Source organism: Lissotriton vulgaris, chromosome 2_1, assembly GCF_964263255.1.
Source record: "Lissotriton vulgaris chromosome 2_1, aLisVul1.2, whole genome shotgun sequence".
In the NCBI taxonomy this organism is placed as follows: domain Eukaryota; kingdom Metazoa; phylum Chordata; class Amphibia; order Caudata; family Salamandridae; genus Lissotriton; species Lissotriton vulgaris.
Genome location: NC_141687.1, coordinates 1,945,819,973 through 1,945,842,132, shown reverse-complemented (window position 1 = coordinate 1,945,842,132; position 22,160 = coordinate 1,945,819,973). Strand labels below are relative to the sequence as shown.

At 44.1% G+C, this 22,160-nt stretch overlaps 1 protein-coding gene across 2 annotated transcripts in view; it reads left to right on the top strand.

The window, feature by feature from the left end:
- The window catches only part of LOC147733530 (lactadherin-like), a 268,497-nt gene that overhangs the window by 91,888 nt on the left and 154,449 nt on the right, over positions 1-22,160 (top strand). For both annotated transcript variants that reach the window (XM_086958129.1, XM_086958130.1), the window contains exon 3: positions 7,361-7,492. In XM_086958129.1, coding sequence (XP_086814255.1) covers positions 7,361-7,492 — 132 coding nt within the window. The remainder of the gene's footprint in view (positions 1-7,360; positions 7,493-22,160) is intronic.

Sequence of the window (22,160 nt, the reverse complement as noted above, 5' to 3'; positions counted from 1 at the left end):
GCAAGTCCTTAAAGGGGTGCCTTTACAGACCAACTTCATATCATACTATTGCAGGAAACATGGGCGCATTATCTGCGGGAGACGTTCTGGTGGATTGCTGATCTGGCTTCGGATAGACATGTTCCCTAAAGTAAAAAGAATTCCTTCAGATTGTAGAGACATACTGGGTGTAGTTAGTCCAACAGACTCTGTCCCAGAGGTCAGGCATATTGCTATCATTAACAGTTACATCAGCTCTGTCCCATTGATAACTTTGGGATTCATATACAGATTTTTCCTTACCTATCCTTAGAATCCCTGACCGACTGAATCTTTTTGTCTGCAAGGAAGTGTAAAGGGAAGTTCTCTATTTTCATGCTTGTGACAATTTTTCAAAGACCAAATACATCCCAATCCAAAGGATCACTGACTACGAAGTAAAGTTTAAAAATGTATTACATAGCCAAAAACAACTGAACATACAAGCACCTCAGCAAGAGGTTCAAGAAATAAACTGGCACTAATGCAAACATAATCCTACGCAGGAGTCTCAGACGACCCAAAATGAAAAGCAGAGTAAGTTCCAGAAGCATTAGGCATACTATGATTTTTCCCACTTGAAGTCTTGACTGCATCTGCTCCAATGGGAAAGAAAGGATTAGTCTGTCCCTACACTAACTCTAAGGTGACATCCCTACATAACATACCTCCCAAGCAAGAGAAAAAGGTGTCAGCTGTGAAGGCTCCCTAAGAAGCACATTCACTTTTTCAACGTAAGTAGCCAAAGCTATCGAGCTCATTCTAAGATGCTCCTTCCTTTCTCCTGCCTAGTTCCCACTAAACCCCCCTGTCTAACTGCATCTCCTCCTGGACTGCCTTAGACTGACCTAAAACTCCTCCCTCGGGGCACTTTCCCTATTACAAAATCCCAAAACAGTAGACAAGGCCATAAACACACCCCTTCAGGCAGGTGCGGCCTCTCGTATTTTTCCAGTACAGGTCCATCTTCTTACAAAAACCGTTGCTGTGTCCTTGGGTCCCAGGCACCTTCCCCACCAAATGTTGCAGTTGTGCATACCAGTAGACTCCCTTCTTTCTCACTCCTACCAACCTAACTCCTTAAACAATGGATTATTCTACCCAACAAGCTACGTGACCTTGATCCTGCAAAAGAAATACATAAGAAACAATCTTACACACGCTCTAAGTTACATTTTGAATTCAACTGTGGAAAGGAGCCTTTTCCCAAGGAAACCATTTCTCAAACCTGTAACATTAGCCAAACTAAGAAAATACAGTTAGGCCTCTGCTAGCAATTTCATGTTTCAGGCCTTTACACTTTTAAATGCATTTCTAATACAACAACATAAGCATTACATTTAAACCATTCTAAAAAATTATTTCATCACATTTCGAAACATTATTCTTTCTCATGTTAGCATTACGCGTTTCTTTAATAGGCAACCTACACGTGCAACTTTAATATGGCACGTTCAAATCTAATGCAAAATTTTAAACACAAAACAATAATTTCTGCTTTACTTGAAGCATGTTCTTGAATCGGACACTACATTAGTCTCCAAATGACATGGGCACACTTCTACACTTCGCAATACACTCGATTAGTTCTACATGTCTAAGAATCACACGTTAATACAGTCCTCTAAATATGCGGATGCTGACTACGAGTGGTTATGGTGCACCCCTACAATTTTCAAAATAACATCATGCTCTATCACCGGCAAACCTTCATTCAGGGACTGACCCAACTAACACACATTAGCAATCCCAATCATTGCAGGAGATTGTAACGCAAAATAGCCGACTGGTCTTACTTCCATGGATCAGATGGAACAAAGACATGCTTCCAGGGTAATGTATGCTAGTGACACTGACTGTGTGGTTAAGCATTCTAGCGGCGAAGCTCAAATCTTTGACTTGATTGTGACCCATGGTCTGAAGGTTATGAATGGCTCCACTAAGTCTGAGTTTCTGGGCCACCCAACGATCAAGATAAGCTTGTATACCATCAATATAGACTATATCTCTCTGTACAGATCACTATGGCCATAGTTAATTGATATGGAGATAGTCTCCAGAAATGACAACCATCACATAGCTTTAATCGCCCATTTTTTGGCTATACCCTTTTCATACTTAAGGACACAGAGTAACATCACTATAAGCAGGGTTGTAACATGCAGTAACAAAAGGAATGTGAAATAGGCAGGAAAAGCAAATAACGCAGCAGCCCTGATGCAAATTTACAATCTTTTTGCAGAAAGAAGGCCCCTCTAGAATCAATCGACCTAAGCACGATACATTTTGTGCACCACCATTGTGAATTTATGGGGCTACTGAAAACCTCTCTTTACCAAGGAAGGGCAGAGGGGTCAAGGGCCATTCAATCTCCCTTGATGGAATTCAAGAGACTGAAGACACGACAAAACATTATTAACTGAAGTTGCAAAAAAAGGTGGCCGTAAGGTGTTTGCTGATGCCACAGAGCCTATAAGGCACTTCTGATTAAGGCAAAAAGAGAGTGGGATGCAAAACAATGGGAAGAACGTACTGAACCCCTTTACAATAGGAATACCAGGTTTTTTGGAAACTTATAGTGACTAGGAACCGCTCCATAGGAAATCATTGTGCTGCAGTGGTCCAACCCGAAGCATCGGTAGACCATTTTAGTGACAAAGGTTGGGACTGAGGCGGCAGCTCCTTTAGAATTCGGACTGGCAGAAACCTCACAGGCACTACAGTTGCTAAAACGGGAGAAGGCACCCAGCCCCAATGGCATCCCAGGTGATCTATATCTGTCCCAACCAGAAATCTGGATGCCCCATTAGAATGCACTCTGTAATGTTATCCTGAGAGGTGAGGACCCCCCTCCCCCTTTCTGGCACAGAGCCACCAACCATCATTCCTATTTACAAGAAGGGGAGTAGAGATGTCCCATCCATTAACAAACCCATCAGTCTGATTGACATCAGCCAGAACATCTTTGCCAGGCAGATACTGATAAGACTTCAAATGTGAATAACAGATCACCACATTGTATCAGCTAGCCAGGCTGGGCTTAGGGCTAAGGCAGTACCTTGGACCAGGTATATTGTTTCTGGACGATCTGCTGGAAGTATGTCACCCTAAGGCAGAATTACCTGTTTGTTGCCTTTATAGACTTACGGGCAGCTTTTGATCAGGGTTCGATGGAAAACGTATTGGTGGTGTTTTGTCATAGAATGTTCGAGCTGATCTGTTAAGGATTCTGAAAACCCTACACTCTGACATTTGCACAGGTTAGGTCGAATTCGGGTTGTGATCTTTCATCTAGGATAGCTATAATCATGTGTCAGGCAAGGATGCGTGCTTGCCCCGTGCTCTTTAGTTTACATATTAATGGATTGGTAGATTGGCTGGCAAAATGTAACCATGATGTCCCTAAATTTGCATGTGCCAACTTACGCATCCTTATGTTTGCCGACAACATGCTTTTAATATCCCAAACCCTGCGTGGCCTTCAGTTGCTGTTTTTTAGTTTTGCATCTTTTGACCTTGCAATGGGCTTGAGATAAACCAACCAAAGTAAAAATTCATGGCTCTGAACTTCCACCGTTCCTTTAGAGGCAGAATGAGGATAGAAGGAGCAAGTAAAATGATTTGATTACCAGGGTGTAAGACTGACCGATAACATGTCTTGGGTCCCACAGCAGAACCATCCTGCTCCAAAGGCCACCTGCTATAGTAATGAAATACAAGGTCACCTCCGGCAGAGCAGGTACACCTGCCCATGAAGTATATAGGGCAACAGCTTTGCCAGGGGGCACATATGGTGCAGAACTTTGGGGATGTGCTGATATGTCTATACTTAACCAAATTGATAACCATCTCATCGGGACAATATTTAATCTTAATATCAACAAGAGAGATAGGGCGCGAGTAAACACTCCTGTACCCCAACAAGTATATCAAAAACAACTAAGGAGGGACTCTGTGAAACGTAAAACATGCGTGAAAACAAATGAAAGTGACAGGTTATTCAGATTATTCAATACAGGTTGGCCCGCATTAAATATTTTGTTTGGGTTCAACCGAGTATTTTTTAACCCTGCACTCACATATTTTGCACATCTTTTTGAGTTTAATCACTATTGCACTCACCACCAACCCGCTCTGCTGTAACTCAGGCGTTGTAGCACGCTGGGGGGGAATTCGGCCACCCCAGCGGGGACCCGATGATGAAGCATGTCACCAACTAGTGGTGAGTGAGGGTCCTTTTAAACAAGAGGTTACTTGTCCTTCCCTGTTGGATGCAGTCATTCTTGTCCACTGGATTCTTACCTCCTGGTTATTAGGATTGGAATTGCCAAATCCGAGAGTTGCCTTAACCAGGTAGGGGTCTCTGAATAACCTGTCACTTTCATTTGTTTTCACGCATGTTTTACGTTTCAGAGTCACACAATATTTAATCTGCCTGCAAGCACACATCTCACACCACTTTGACTTGACATAGCTCTAAAGAGTAATGATCAAGTGAGACCTTTAAAACTTCTGACGTATTGGGTGCGCTTTTGGACGATACTGGTCCTCGAGATATATAGAAAAGCCCTGGTGGAGATAGTCGCTATTGACATGGAAGTTTGCACCCCATGGCTCAGGAAAATAAAAGCATTGTGTGAACTTGTTAAAATGGAGGTCTTGCTCCCCCCTCACCTCAATGTCAAAAGTTATCTTTATAAAAATGAAGCAGGCTTATTGGGACCTTACGTTGGAACAAACTCGGAAAGACCAAAAAGCGGGGAGTATCACCCAGACATTTGTGAGCTATAAATAGTTTTTTAGCTTCAAACCTTATTTTGACAGGATTTGTCCCACCCAAGCTAAAAGTTTGTACATAAAGTTCAGAATAGGCACCCATCTGTTAAAACCTTTTACATCAAAATGGTAAGAAGCTGCTCATTATCTTCCCAGCACCCATTTTGCCTGCAGTTGGAAGAATCAGTGGATCACTTTCCCTTTTTCTGTTCTAGTTATCCCCTGTCCTGAAAAAGATGGATTATTTCTCCCTGCAAGTTAATGGACACAGTTCACTACTGGGAACCTTCTAGGATACTTAGGTGTGACACAAAGGAGCACATTGTGCTGTCTCTAGATGTTTAGTGTGGGCATGGAGAATCGATTAAACAAGCTATCTGTGACAACATAGCTGGAAGACTTTCTGGTCTCAATGTGTGCGATTACACCATAAACTGTACCTGTGTCTCCAACATTGTTGCTGCTAGTTAAACTTTTTAAATATGCTGATATATGTGGGCTACTAAGAAGTTTTATCTGAATCATGTACTGTCTTTTAACAATACCTCTGTTTGTAAATCTGTTTGTATTTACAAACTGGAACGCCCATGCAGGCTTTTTAAGCAGGACTACCAGAAGTATTCATTATATCGTTTTAATGCAAACAAGAAGTTTTAATGCTTTAACTTCTTTATATATGAATTTTTATGGTTATACAAGCCGAAATAAAGTATTGATGAAGGTGAAGAATGCAGCATGAATAATAACCTGTGACTGAGATTAATTCAAACACTCCACTTATGACCTTTTTGTTTTACTAATGAGAGGGATGAGTTCATTTATTAGCAGTTAATGCTCAGCGGCATTTGGGCAGTAAGCCTGTCAGCCTTGATGCACATAAATTCACACCCCACAAGCAGACGAATAAGTCAATTGATCCTATTTTCTGCCGATCAACCAGATCCTGATGGGACTCTATTAGTTCCCCTTGCCAGACCGCACCATTTCCATAACCAGTGACATCATGTACAAAGCCATAACGACCAGCATCCCTGCTTATTGGTAGACAAGCTCACCATCTCTGGTGGTTCTCCACTTACCCACAGCCAAAAGTAAAAACAAAGGCAGTAGACCTTTTCCATCTGGGCTCCCTGGATCTAAAACAACATCCCCCGTATTCACTGGGACTGTCCCAATGCTGACCATGCTTCACAATGCATTAACAACCCACAAACTCCTAGCACTTGTTGACTTTATGCTGGTCTTTGTCCCTCTAAATTATTCACTGCCTTTAGGCTAGATTTGTGACATAGAACACATACATACATACATACATACATCTCGATCCATATTTTTGATGAATTTTGAATGCAGCTAATTAACAGATGTTAAATGCCTACATTCTAGGACATTTAGTTGGCTGGGCCTTATTGCCTTATAGCCCAATGCTATGGGCTATGTCAGCAATTAAATATGAACTCCACAATACTTGGTCGAGGTGACAGGGCCATTAAAAAAAGAGCAGATGTTTAATGCCAGGTTGTCTTAATGAAACAGCAGCATATCTCCCTCTCTTAACGATTTTCAGTAAGAGGTGTGGGGCAAGGGATGGATAAGCCTCTGCAGCACCTACTTCTACATCTGCCCTGCCAGATAGAATCCCCTACCTGCCTGGGCATCATAGGGCAGCGGATGAGTAGTTTCACACAGTGGAAGTGGATTTCAGCTGTGTATGAGGCACAAAGGAGGTGGTTCCATCTCCATCACCTGCAGCTTCTGTTCCAACTTTCATTCCCCAATGGCATTGTTTAGTAGAGCATCTATTTTGACCCTCTCATCCACGGGATGACCTGTGGAACAAGTGCACCCCATGGATAATTAGATAAACCCTCAAATTAAGATCGAGGCAAAATACACTACTTGAAATGTACCCATTTGGCATACAGCAGTTGTGGAGGATATATATATTAGGTGTTCTATCTGAAAATGCATTTTCTGAAGCGATCTTAAGCCCCCCTAATGAAACGTTTTGTTCTAGAATATTTAACTTTTTTAAATGCTTTTTGAATTTATATTAATCAGGTCGGTCATCTTTATTTTGTAACAACTTAATGATTTTATATATTTGTACTGTTTTGCTGTTGCACTTTTATGTGGACCTCTCACGAGTTCCAAATCATAAAATAAAAACTTGAACTTGTGGGGGATATCCAGTTACTGAATCTAAGTGATGAGGACCTGGCAAGTACAGTTTGCACCCCCCATGCATATTAGGCATATGACTGGGAGGAAGAGACCTTCCTATTGTTTGTTACAATGGTGTAGCAGGGTCTCCAGTGTTCTTGCTGCCCATTATTCTAGGGCTCATATAGTTAATGTTTTTCCTGGACTTAAGTCAGAATATAAGAGACACAAAGCAATGTAGTTGGAGTTTGATGTGATTATTTGACTGTAGTTATTAATAAATAATTTTGAGCAATTGTTCACAGTAGTATGTGTAAAAACTAAAAAAGTGTACTTTTTCTGTGACAAAGCTGACGGCAGTTGATCCTCATCACATTTGAAATTTGTTTTGTGATTCCCTCAGGTCCTTGTCACCCAAACCCTTGCCATCACAATGCAGAATGCCAGATAATTTCCAGCACCCGTCGTGGGGATGTCTTCACAGAATATGCCTGCAAGTGCCCTTCTGGGTATGAAGGAGTACACTGTCAAAAGAGTGAGTAGCCCTGATGCTGTTTCTTTAAAGTCACCACTTAAAATATTTTAGAGGAACCTAATTTTTGGGGGGCAGAGTTCCATCCTCCCCTACTTAGCCAAGTGTCCTGTATTGCGAGGTGGGAGAATAGATGGTTTCAGGGCGCTCAAGTTTCCCAAGCACATGTGTGTGTAGCTCCGTGAATCCAGGTATTGCTTATCATTCTGGGATATACAGGCCGTTTTGATTGTTTTGTCTGTGGGATTTGTCGGTAGGGTTTTTAATTTGATGTTCTATAAAAGCGCTATTTGGAGGCATTATTCAGGATGGAGAATCAGGATTCTGAATAAATGTGTCTAGAAAGATACTTTCCAACATTCAAAGTATTTTTAAAGTTTTAACAACACTAATTATCATAATGATAAGGTCTATAAAAAATGCATTACATGACCTTTGGCCCAATTATCCCATCACAGAATCTCAGCCTTCGGCCTAGTTCCACTATGGTCTTGGATCTCCACGGCGACTTTCAATATCCCTATAGAGTGTATATGTATAAATTATGAAAATGAGCTTGACAGATCCCCCAAAACTTTCCAGTTAGAAGCAGAGTTGAAAGAAAGTTCTTTTTGGAAAGTTTCATGAAGATTTGTTAAACTTAATAATAGCTCGCTCAGGTAACTACAACTGCTGAATTTCACACACACACACATATATATATTATATAATATATTATAATATATATATATTAAAAACCAAAGGTTACAGGGACATTATAGTTAGGTTTACATTTCACTCATGCAAAACCATAGAAATTCAACAGTTCTATGTACCTGAGCTAACTATAGCTTTCACCCCTGCATTGCACAGCTTATGATAGCTCAAATTACATTACTGGTGACATCATCCACAAGATCACTCGCACCCCCCATGCAACCTCTCATACACCCACTCACACAACGTCTCCTGTACTCATTGACAGTACCATACAAATACTGTTTGTACTCTAAGAAAAGTTCTACCTGTAGGGGAACAGTGTTAATGCACTTTTGGATGCTGCAAAAGTGCATAATTGTTATTTTTTTTGTTTGTTGACGTTTCCCCACTTTTCAGTTTTTCCTTTTAAAGACATTTTCCAGTTGCCACTTCATTTGAAAAAAAAAAACCAAAAAATAAAAAATAAAAAAAAGTTGTGAAAAAACAAAAATAATGGTTCTTGTTAGACTCACCTTTCTTAATTTAAAAAAGATAAACTGTTTGTGTTTGTGTATAAGAAATAGTCTGCGTGAGTTTCTGTGTTAATGAGTGAGTGAATGCATGAGTGAGCAAGTGGATGTGTAAGTGTGTGAGTGAGTGGGTATGTGGGCGAATGAGTGGGTGTGACAGTGACTGTATGGGTTCATGAATGACTATGTAACTGCTTATATTGCTATGTGAGTGAGTGCAGTAGTAGCAATACTGGTGAGTGAGTGGCTGTTTTAGTACTTGTATAGGTGAGCGAGTGGGTGTGTTAATGAGTGTTTGGCTGAGTGAATAGGTGTGTCAGTGACTACAGGTGAGTGAGTGGATGAGTGGGTGGCTGAATAGGTGAGTAAGTGGTTGTGTTAGCTTTATCAGTGAGTGGGTATATTTGTGAATGTATGGGAGAGTGAGTGGGTGTGTCAGTAACTGTATGGGTGAGTAAGTGGTTACATGGGTCTGTGAGTGAGTGGGTGTGTGAGTGACTGAGTGGGCAAATGAGTGTGTGTATGTGTGGTGGTATGGGTGAGTGAGTGGGTGTCAGTAAGTGAATGGGTGGGTGTCAGTAAGTGAATGGGTGTTTGAGTTGCTGTATGGGTGAGTGAGTATGTATGTAAGTAGCTGTATGGTAAGTGAGTGGGTATGTGAGTGTCTGTATGTGTGAATGAATGAGTGTGTCAGTGCCTGTATGAGAGACTGATTATGCATGTCACTAGCTGTATGGGTGACTGAATGGCTGTGTTGGTAGCTGTATAGTTGAATGAGTGGGTGTATGAGTGACTGCTTGGGTGTCTGAATGGCTGGAGTGAGTGGGTGTGTCACTGACTGTAAGGGTGAGTGAGTTCATGTGTTAGTCACAGTATGGATGAGTGAGTAGATGGGTCAGTGACTATGGGTGAGTAAGTGGGTGTTTGAGTGATTGTATGGATCTGTCAGTGGGGCATGAATCTCTGAGTGGGTCTGTCAATGGGTGCGTGAGTGGCTTCATGTGTGTCTAAGTTTGAGTTTGAGTTTAAATTATTTTTAAAGCGCACGTACACCTGGCGGTTTCATGGCGCTACAGTATACCGAGACCTTGAGAAACAGAACGGATGGAATGGAAACTAGGTCCTACCTATAACTAACCACCTACTGGCTGGCGAGGGCCAGCTGTAAGATGAGAGAAGCTTTTTTCCACTTCAGGAACAGTACTACAGGTATGGATTAGGAAAATACCATTAAAGGCAACCTGAAATTAATAAAAGCAACCCCATAAACATGTCCAGACACAAGGGAGCACATCTGAGAAGGCCAAGTTGTGCAGGTATATTTACAGTGTGAACCACCATGCCGTGAAGTAGTGGTAGTAGGAGCGGGGTAAGAAAATTGTAAGAAGGTGAATTTTTAGACCTTTCCTAAATTACACCAACGAAAAAGTTAATCAGAGATACAAAAGGAGGGTGTTTTGCTGAGGTATTCTTTGTGAGTGGGAGGTGCCATAGTGTGGACACCCTTGGAGATGATGAGTTTAGCAGCAAGATAGTCAGGTTTTATCAAATGGATTGCCTTGTAGATGGCACACTCGACTCTGAAGTCGATTCTGCGGAGAGAGGAAACCCAAGCAGTACTTTCACAGTAGGTGAGATATGCTCAAATTTCTATGGGGTGTGATTAGTCCAAACAATGTGCAGAAAATCACTTCGAATGGTATTAAAGAGGATTGCATGAAACTGGTGAGTAGAATAGTGCATGATAATTGTTTATGCAGGTTAGGCGAGGGCCTGGAATGAAGATCGGAAGTTTATAATAGGCTGGGAGGACTTGATTTACACAGCATGGTGCGCTCAAATCGTGCTATTTGTTCTTTGTTGTCACAGTGTGCATGTCCTCCCCCTGAAACTGTACTGTAAAATTAGTTACTCTCAATTGGTGTATTTAATTCAATAAGGCCATTGTGAGTTGGCACAGAAATTACACCATTGGTCCAGAAATTAAATGTGATGTTACCACCCATATATGTGATAAATATGTAGGACTCCGGAAAGCACCCTTGTTCTCCACATGGGCAGCAGTGTAAAAGTACTGCAATGACACATGCAAGGAAAAGTGCCTTCCACGTATAGCAGTGTTAGACCTGTCAGTCTTTGGGTGGTCTTCCCCTTAACTTTTTGCCTTTCTTCTTCTATTTCTTCTGACCTTGTTTTTGCTGGCCTAAGGACTGCGAGTACTATACCACTGTTAACCAGTGCTAGTGCATGTGCTCTCTCCTCTAAACATGGTAATAATGGATCATACTTAATTGGCATATTACAATTTCCTTATAAGTCCATTGAAAAGTGGTACTATAAGTGCCCAAGGCCTGTAAATTAATGCTACTAGTGGGCCTGCAGCACTGATTGTGCCACCTACTTAAGTAGCCCTCTAAACATACCTCAGACCTTTTCGACCTGGCAAAAAAACCTTTTGCCAGGCCCAAGCCTTCCTTTTTAGGTCTCGCTCTGGAGACGTGATGCATCTTCTCTGAGTGGCTTGCAGCGCGCCCCTCGCTTGCCAATTCCTTGCCTTTTTGTGGCTAATTGCGCACATTAGTCCCTCCTTCCCGTGAGTGGTGCTTGCCGCTGGCAACTTGCCCTTTTACTTTTATTGTTGCTTGTTTGTTTTTTTCTCTTTGTTTCCATTGCACTCCTTTTTCTGTGTGCTTTGGCTAATTTTTTTGGTAGGCACCACGGAAAGACTCGAACCCGGTTTCCCTGTTTCAAAGTCGGACGCTCCACATGCAACACAACATCCTCTGCTGCGGCTTTTCTTTCTAAATGCATCCTCGGGAAATCGGAGTGCTTGCTTTCGTAGACACGGGGAGAACCTACTCGCTTACTCAAATCCAGTTCCCAAGTGATCGAACAATATGATGGAAGGTTAAGCAAAATATCTTGATATTTTTTTTTCTTCTATATTGGCAAAGTTGATTGGCTGCTGCTTATTTTTTTCCTCACTCTTCCGGTTGTTAACTTGTTCATATTTTATTTTAAATCTGTGTACCAAGATCTTATTCTAGACCAAGTCGCCCTCCACCCTGGTTAGATGACCTTTTGGTTACTGCATTGCCCTGGCGTTGCTGCGGATACTGTTCCCCACCTCCAAACACACACAATCCTAATACCACCCTCCCTTCATACGAATTATGCAAACAGAATGTTAGTGTCCTGCTCCTTCAGACTATTCCCGGATGACAAGGGCTTCATGAGCCCAGTTTACATAAAATTTCAAAGTTTATTCTAGTGCCTCAAGTAGGCCTACTAATCGCCCCAGCGACCCGTTCTGAAAGCATCCCTTTCAAATGTATATTTCACTAGTTAAAGCAAGAATCATAAACTCCTGCAGCTCTCAAATGTAATCTACAGAAACCACAGTCCGTTCATTTTAAGCTTCTAATCGCTCCAGATGTTGTTAGGTGATGGCAATTTTGAATATGCAGAAACTGGATGTTTAAAGGACCACAAAGTGTAGTGAAAGTGTGGTAATGTGCGGAGGCATGGCTTTCATTAGTGCAGCAGTAGTAGTGGGACCAGGGCTCATGTACATGTGAAACCCACAGAACTTTCATTATTGCTGTACTTTATAATTCATATAGCTGCAGGAGGGGGTGTGGGGTAGGGGTGATTTCTTACTCACGCACTGGCTTGATAGCCACCTCTAACTGTGCATCTAAAACTTAGCACATTTTATAGCGCTTTGGAACTAACCGTCAGCCACTGACATCTTTCAGGTACCTGACTGGATGTTTAAAGTAGCACACTGTATGGCAATCTTTAGTGCAGAACCACCCCTCTCTAGGCACTACCATCAAGTGACACTTTCGGTGGTAATTCTATTCCTCACAGTTTTTTAGGTTTCGCCTAAGTGAAAGCTGCGCAGATTTTCGCGCAGGCGAAAACCTAATGAGAATAGTATGTGGCTTAGGGATCCGCCCTCTGTTCCATTGGCTAGCTCCATAAATGGAGGCTAGCCATTGGAACAGGGATCTGTCCGTCATGGCCGGACCAGATTCGTGGGCGTTCCCGCGATTTCTTCCCTCTCCACCCTTTTCTGATCGTCATCGCGGCGGTGGGTGTGTGCATTTTTTTTTTTCTCGTGTCGGCCTGTTTTGACACCCCCGTGACGTCATTCCCCGGGCCGCGCTGTGATTGGCTGCCGGCCCGGGACCTGACTTGTTTTTCTGTCTCCCTGCTGCTTTCCCTTTTCCAGCGGTAGGGCTGGGTTCCTATCTGCGTGGGCACCGTGAATAGTAACAATGGAGCTGTAATTCCAGAAGGCGAGCCTGGGGCCTTATCAAGGCACAGGCCTGCAGCAGCAGCACTCGGTGGCCGGCAGCACTGCACCCTCCCTAACCTGTGAGTCTGCCTCCGCGCTCGGCCTCTTTCCACCCTCCACCCTCTTCCTTCCTCTCCCCCACCTCGCCACCTTTGGGCAGCGTCGCCGTCCCTCTTTGACACCAGTTGGAGTGGATGTTGCAGCCTCTTCCGCCATCCACGGCGCCTGCTGAGGAATTGTTGATAGGGAATTTGCTCTGTAGGTGCCGGTGTCGAGGAGGAGGATCGAAGGCAGCAGCCGGGCTAGTATTCTCTTCCCAGGGCACAATGGCTGGCCTTCCTGCCTGGGTGGTGACCGCAGAGGACAGGAGCTGGGGGCCGGAAGACAGGCAAGCGACCAGCTGCTAATGTGTACCGAGCCCAGACAGGCGCAGAACCTGCAGAAACAGATACAAGAACTATAAATATGTCCACAGAAGGGAATTACTGCCGCACGGGTCATAGCTCCTTGAAGATACCTTCTATGGAAGGCGCCTTCTATGTAATAATAATAACCCTTTCTGATGGGGGGGTCTGAGTGGCCTAGCGACATGTCATCAGAAACGGATTCCCTTTCAAAAGAGAAAAAAATATACATGAATGACAATTTTTAACGGGCGCGGGAACAAGGGGCTTTAAACACATGCTGCGCCCGGACACCCCTGGTCCCTCCCTCTGGTACCACCGAGGGGCCCTCGTGGTGACCCCTGGTGCCCTCTGTACCTTCTCAGGCGAGCGGGTCCAAAGAGCGGGGTTACACGGAGCATGCACAGTCCTCGAGGAGAAGAGCTTTGAGGGGGGATGAGCATGAGTGTGTGCGTTTGTTAGGGGAGTGTAACGGGGGGCCGAGGGTGGATGGATGAGCTCTTAAAGGGCTGCTGGCTCGGGGTGTTTTGGGGTCGAGTGGCAGATTTCTACATTCACATTCAGTCAATATGAACTTCTACAATCTCTATTAAAACCGCTTCAATGGAGCGCTGTTAAATCTTGGATTTAAGCATTAAGTCCCTGCAACCGCCTGCTCCTCTCTGTGATAATAACTTTATTAAACTTGGCTCAAGTTACCCGGACACGAAGATCAGGAATAATGCGCTTTGAAGAGCTTTAAGGAGCTTGTGTTTGAGGAAAAGAAAGTGCCCTACACAAGCGCCTGGTGATATCATGAAACCAAAGCATACTGATTGGGCGGGGGGGTAGGGTTGATTAGATCTGAGCAGAGCGGTGGGGGGGTGCTGGGCGGGGGTTTGGTCTCTAACTGGGCCGTAATTGTCTGGGCTAGAAGCTGGAGTGAGTTGCCCGGTGGCTCAATTAAGGGGATTATTGTCCCCCAAAGAGAGAGAGCAGACACCCCTCCCCCCTCTGCCAAAGACAGTTGCTCCCACATTTACCACACCACAGTTTGCCTGGACTCAGCTGAATCCGCCATAACCCACTATAAAACCCCTTCAGAGGCCAGGGTCTGCGGCCAGCTACCACGTTATAGTCAGGAAAGTGGTTTGCACGGAGTGTCTGATACAACTCTACACACACAGACAGGCACACACCCACATTGTCCGACACCAACACCATAAATAGACGCGCACACATCGACCATAGATATATATATATATATATATATATATATATATGTGATCAAGGGCCAAGGTAGGCTCGAAACGCGTCATGGCTGAGGTGCGGGGTTTTATGCACAAATAAAGAAAATTGCACCTTCAACTCCTGGGTCCGCTGTCGTCCTTCCATTGCCTTCAAGTGTCGACTTTCCTGCGTGTGTGTATATATATATATGTGTGTATGTATATATATATATATATATATATATATATATATATATATATATATATATATATATATATATATATATATATATATATATATATATATATATATATATATATATATATATATATATATATATATATACACACAAATATACAAAGTAACCCCTTTATATTCAGGAGTGTGGTGTACAAAGAGTGCGTGAGACAACTCTGCACGACGCACAAAGACAGACATACAACCGCACCTCACACATATACATAGACGTGCACACACACGCATACACTGAAACAGAGTAACCTCTTTCTATCAGGAAAGTGGTGTACAAAGAGTGAGAGATACAACAGAGCACACAAAGAGACAAGCACACACCATCACTACACAGACACACGCGCACTGACACTTGGACACATTCACACCCACAAAAACGAACCGCTTTATATTCAGGAGTGTGCATTAAAAAGGCGTGTGACACAACTATGCATGCAGAGGCAAACACACACCAACACGTATACACGCGCACACGGGCGCACACAGACACGCATTCATATAGCACACAGAGTAACAGGGGCACGAGCATACACACATATACACATAGGCAGTCTCGTGCACACACATACATAGACACAGACAAACAGCACACGTGCACACACACACAGGCAAGCACACACATAGAAGACACAGACGCGAACACACGTAGACACATACAGACAAACTAATAAAGACCAGAGAGACGCATGCAGACATGCACACATATACGGACAGAGACACATGCGCACACACAACACAGATGCACACATACCAATATTCGACTACAAGCACACACAGATACACACACACACAAACACACGCAAACAGACACTCACATACGGACAAACACAGACACACAATATCAACACAGAGACACAGACCTCCGCATACAAAAAGAGGCACTCACCTACACACAGGCATATACAAACCTACTCACTTACCGATACACACAGCCTAAACTAGAGAGGTGTGATTCCGCCCCATAAACACACACCTATCCACATCCAGCTTGATACACACACCTTATTACTATTATTTCAGACAATGCAGAGGCCAAAGTTGCTGCTTTGCCATCTGAGCTCACCCGGGCCCTCACTCACGTCTTACCCCTGTACTCTCATCTCTTACCCCTCTGCCCTCAGCTCTTCCTAGGCCCTCACTTCTGGCACCTGTGCCCTCTGACCTCAACCCAGGCCTCCAGCCCTCACTGACTCCTGTGCCCTCACTGACTCCTGTGCCCTCACTGACTCCTGTGCCCTCACTGACTCCTGTGCCCTCAGCTCTCACCCGTGTGCCCTCAGCTCTCACCCCTCTGCCCTCAGTTCTCACCCCTCTGCCCTCAGCTCTCACCCCTCTGCCCTCAGCTCTCACCCCTCTGCCCTCAGCTCTTACCCCTGCCCTCAGCTCTCACCCGTGCCCTCAGCTCTGACAAGTGTGCCCTGTGACCCTCGCCGGTGACCATGGCCAGCATGGCGGGGGAGATCGTGGCCTTCCTGCTGGCCCTGTCAGGCTGGGTGCTGGTCTGCTCCACACTGCCCACCGACTACTGGAAGTGTGCGGCTCTGTGTGTGTGGCTCTCCGTGTGGCTCTGTAGGTATGTATGTGTGTGGGACTCTGTGTGGGTCTGTGTGTTTGTGTGTGGCATTTGCAAGAGATTAAGCTATTGGCATTGTAAATGACAGTGCCATTTATTTATCTATTTTCAAAACCAACACAAATAAAAATGTTGTCATTTTATAATGCCAATAGCTCTAACTTTTTTAAAGGCGAAACCGTTGCATTGTAAATACTTGTTGTCCTCTGAGAAGGATGAGTTGGAATAGTGTTATCACAGTTACTTATAGTGCTGTGAATCTGTGCTTGTGTCAGTGAGTGCTTTGTTACTGCCGTGACAAGCTTGCATCTGAAAAGAGTTTTGCTCCCGTGTTTTACTCTGAGCTCAAACACGTCATTTAGGATATGACGAGCAGCACAGCAGCACCTTGTGTTATGTAAGAAAGAGAGGGTGGTTTAGCCAGAGAAGGCTATCTAGAACTAGTCTGTGGGAAGACATTGTAATTTACAATGCCAATAGCTCTCTTACAAATGCACAACCTATTTCATTGCAAATGCTTGTTAGTACATGCAAGTCACCCATCCGGTAGACCCTGGACAGCCCAAAGGCCCGGGTGCAATGTAATTAAAAAGGAGGACATGAACTTTTGAGTTTTATATATCCTGGTAGTGAAAAACACTTAAATTACTGCATTGAAGCCTATATATCCCATAGGATTGCACTGGGGTTACCTAATTATATTTTATATGTGTAAATTCCACATAGGAACATATAAATGGTCAAAGTTTGGTGTCTTAATTTAAAATCTTAATGTATAGTGAAGTCGAATTTTAAATTACAATTCTGAAAATGCCACTTTTAGAAAGTTGGTATTTTTTTGCCTTTGCCGTTTGGGGCCTGCAGCCTGTCTCTGGTCACATGACTGGGTGTAGTAAGAAGTTGCGGCTTTGTGTATTCCTCCTAGACAGCCGCACACAATGGGAGGTTAGGTGTGACTTAGTGGGCCATTACTGACAGGATGGGAGGGAGAAGTTCGGCCTAGCCTCACATAAACCTGAATAGGCTGTTTCCTGTCTCTACACAAAGGGTTAAATACCCTCTGTAGTTAGTGTGTAGCGAGGGCAGGGAAGACAGTGCATCTGTGCACTTCAAAGGCATACCTTTAGAAGCTTCTCCCCACATCAAAGTCACAACTGTGTATAAAAGGAAGACCTCCGACACCAGCAATTCAGTACACTTCTGAACCTGTGGATACACTGCCAGGAAGAAGGACTGCCAATATGATTGACTGCACTCTGCTGGACTCTTCCTCTGCTGACCTGCTGCCCTCTTGCTTGTGTGAGAAGGACTGGACCTGCATCTCTTGAACCCAGAACACAGTCACTCAGGCCAGCCCAACCGCAGACGCGACTACGGAAACGCCCTCTACGTGGGAGCCCTGACCAAGCTCATTAATAGACTACAATGCATCCAAAACGCCTCAGCACGACTGATCCCCTATGTACCACGACACGGCCACATCACCCCCCACCTGAGAAACCTGCACTGGCTCCTCGTCAACAAGAGTATATCCTTCAAGCTCCTCATCCACGCACACAAGACACTCCACAAGACGGCCCAGCCTACCTCAACAGACGGCTCTCCTTCTACACCCCCAACCGCCAGCTACGCTCAGCTGACCTCTCACTCGCCACCGTCCTGCGCATCCGAACAACAACAACCACCGGCGGGAGATCCTTCTCCCACCTCGCCGCCAAGACATGGAACACCCTCACACTGAGCCTACGACAGACCCAAGACCTGCTGACCTTCAGGAGGACACTAAAGACCTGGCTGTTCGGTCAGTAGTGGCCCCCCCTTTCTCCCCTCCAGCGCCTTCAGACCCTCACGGGTATGTAGTGCACTTAACAAATGATTGATAGATTTATTGAGTGACTCCAAGGGCTAGTTGGCTGGCCTGCTGATCTGAAGCCTCATTGACATAACAGGCTTTCAATCATCTTGCACCTGCACCTGGACTTTGCCATCTGTGAGTCTACCCTGCCTAGTTGTGCCGCCCCAGTCCTGGACCCTTGGAAGTGGGTCTAAGGTGCTTGCCAGTGGAACAGGCTCATCTCCTCGGCTGAGCGGCACATCACCAACCGCTGCTGCTGCATGGATTGGGCCTGTTGTGAAGCCCTGCCCTGCCCACAGCAGTTCTCGGAACCGATGCATCGCCCCGGCCGCAGGGTGCATCTACAGTCCAGGTCTTCACATCGCTCCTCAACAGCATCATTGACGATGACGCTGGACTTCGCACTGCAGAGCCTCGGAACTTATGCATCGCCAGCTGCACGTTGCATACCCAACTTCCCATCACAAGCACAGTCAATGGGATCCTCGTTATCGATGCACACCGCAGCCTTGCCACATCTCTGACTTGATGCATCACATCAGCTGCATGGTGCATCTTTGACCCAGATCCAATCAATGCTCTGCATGGTAGATTTAGGGTACTCTGTAAGCGGCCTGCGCTCCATTGTGTGTAGTGTTGTGTTTATTTGTAATGATGGAAACTATGTGGCTCCTGATGGACTCAGTAGAACTGTGACGTAATAAGCATTTGAGCATTGTGAATTGAATGCAGGTTTAGAATGTTGAGTTTGTGGTTACACAAAGAAGAATAAAGATATGTTCTCCTAAGCTCCATGTGTGGCATAGTGATTGGTGAGTACCCGGGCCGGGGAGGACGCTGCAACTGGCGACCACATAGGGGATTAGTAACATGAAGATTGTCAGTGCTGTCCCAGAGAGTTTGCCGTGGTCCAGAAACCTGCTTGTGTGTCTCACATGTGCCTCTGTTGAAGAGCAGAATTGCCGTTTGGCATATGTGGAGTCAAAGCGCAGCTCCAGTTCCATATAAAACAGTTTAAGGCAATAAAGCTTCAGTAAGAAGTCTACACATCAGTTGCAAAAAACCTGCTGGGAAGGCTGCACAAAGAGGTACTGCACTACTAGGCAACTCAATGCCATACATTCTTATGGAGTGACACTGCTATAGGCTGATGCAACCATGTTTTGAAAGAGCAGCAAAGAGCAAGAACTGTGAACAGAAGCACTACGAGGTAGAGATCAACCAGGTGTCAGTCAGCACAAAGAGAAGTCTAAAGACAAAGTGGTTCAATAAATGGTAATTTTCTTACCAGTACTGAGTAAAGAGAGCCATTGTTCCATTGCATTGAGGGAGGTAGCACCAGAGAAAGCACCCAGGGTTGTGTTTGCGGAGCTGTCCATACCCAAGGTGGCCCACCACCAAAACTGTAGGATGGTCGCTTAGAACAACTCCCAAGATCTCCTAAAAGCAAAGGGCTGCCATGGAGACCATAATGAAGGTCAAGGTTTCACGGGCTGTCCAAGAAGACCAAGAGGCTAGCATAGTACAGGGTCTTAGAGATGGCATGGATGAAGCACGTCCTAGTGGACAGCAGATTGTGTCGGAAGGAATCCACCCTCAGTGTCAGCCAATCTTGTAAATGGTTACAATACCACCACCTTCTTTAAACCACCACAGACATTCGATACAGATAAAAAGCTGAATATTGGTGATAGATGAACTGCCTGGATAGAGACATTTGTTGATGTCATTGCTGCGATTAAAGAAGAAGATATCAAGAAGATCATCAAATACCTTAGGAATCTTGCTGGTGGAGGAGTAAAAGAAGTAATAAGAAACTGTCGAAAGCTGCTAAAATCACATACAGTCAAATCAAAGCAGCCTTGACTTTCAGGTTCAATCTAATGGCAAATGTAGATTACGAAAAGTAAATTTTCATTCTTTAATGACAGAAAGCTGGGGAAACCGTCGACAAATTTGTTGAGAGATTGGATACTCTCAGCAAACACTGTAAGTTCAATAAAGTTAATGATGAGGAAGCTATACGCGTCCGAGTGATTGACCAATGCTTGTCAGATTCGTTCAGACAACGAATGCTGAGAGAAACTCTTAGTCTGGAGCAAGTTCTCATGACTGCCAGAGCTCAAGAGCCTGTTGATCGACAAGCTGCTGACATGGAAGCCGGAGGTGCACAGAATGAGTCAGTCATGAATGTGAGAAATAAGCTAAAGCACAAGGCAGAGGGACACCAAGTGAATTTCCCACAGGAAAAGAAGTTGTTCTTCAGGTGTGAATTTTTGTTTCCACATAAAGGAAAATGTCCTGCCATTTGGCAGATGTGCAAAGGCTGTGGAAAGGAGAACCATTTTGTCATGATGTGCAAGGTGAAGGAAAAAGTAAGTGTGTCATGGCACCAAGACAAAATGGCTGCTCGAACATTCCAAGGGCGACGTTCGACACACACCCATAAGGCCAAGCAACCACATCAGCTGAGACACATCAACACCAAACGAAGATGATCGACAGCTTAATAGTTGCCAAATGGATCTTATGTATCAATATGAAGCGAAAGTTAAGAAGATGGTTGTGCCATGTCAATCTTTACCTCAGAAGAGCATGCGCTTGTTGGACTGGCCGCCTGTGAGAACAAATAATGAACCAAGAGAGATTGACTTGAAAAAGCAACAAAGTGATTCAAACATTATCCAAAGATCACACTAAAGGTCAATAGTTGTTCAATACCATTCATTAATGATAGTGGTGCATCAATAAATATTATGTCGGAGGAGAAATATAATGAAATGTCTCCATTGCCCCGACTTATGCCATTAAAAAGTAAAGTGTAATTGTGGACTGCATCAACCCCACTAAAAAGACAGGGTTCATTTGCAGCAATGATAAAGCATAAGAAAGCAAAAGTACATGCATCCATTCATGTGCTTCAAGATGCGGCATCAATCGCTTGTTTACTCTGCTTCAGCAGAGCTGCTGATATGAGACTAATATACATGAACTTTAGCATGTATGCTCTTCACGAAATAGTAAGACAACTCCCTTTGTTGTTTCATGGGCTGAGAAAACTCAAGACTATTAAAGTCTAAGTACACATTATAGGGGATGTCCATCCTATTGCTCAAAGATTTGCTTTCACTTACAGAAAGCAGTTGAAAAAGAACTTGAATCCTTACTCAAACACAATATCATTGAGCGTTCCACTGGTCCAACTCCATGGGTTTTTCCCATAGTGGTATTACCCAAAAAGGACAGCGAAGGAGCTGTACGCATATGCATGGATATGCGTCAAGTGAACAAGGCAATTTAAAGAGAGCAACATCCAGGTCCTCACATTGCCGACATAACACAATTGAATGGTGCGAAGGTACTCTATTGCCTGAACCTGAATAAAATATATCATCAGTTAGAACTTGAGGAGGATTGCAGGTACTTTACGCACCTTTTCTAAACATGTTGGTCTGTTCCCTTATCAGAGAATACGTTGTGGTGTGTCATCAGTTACAGACCTAGTCCAAGATGTCATTCATCACATCAAACAGCTTGCCGTGAATGCTTTCAATTACAGTGATGACAGATTTGTTTTTGGAGCTACCCAGAAGGAGTATGATAAAGCTCTCATGCAAGTGTGTCAGCTGCTCACTGATGCCACTCTAACTTTGAATGCCGAAAACTTTGAGTTCCATAAGACAAAGTTAAAATTCTATGCCCATATCTTTTCTGATGGGGGCATGACACCCGATCTTGCTTGCTGTCAGTGTCCCACAAGATCTTTCCATGTTATGTTTATTCCTTAGCATGGCCAGCTATTGCTCTCGATACATACAAGACGTTGTCACTGTCAGTGCGCCATCAATAGACTTGTCGAAAAATAAT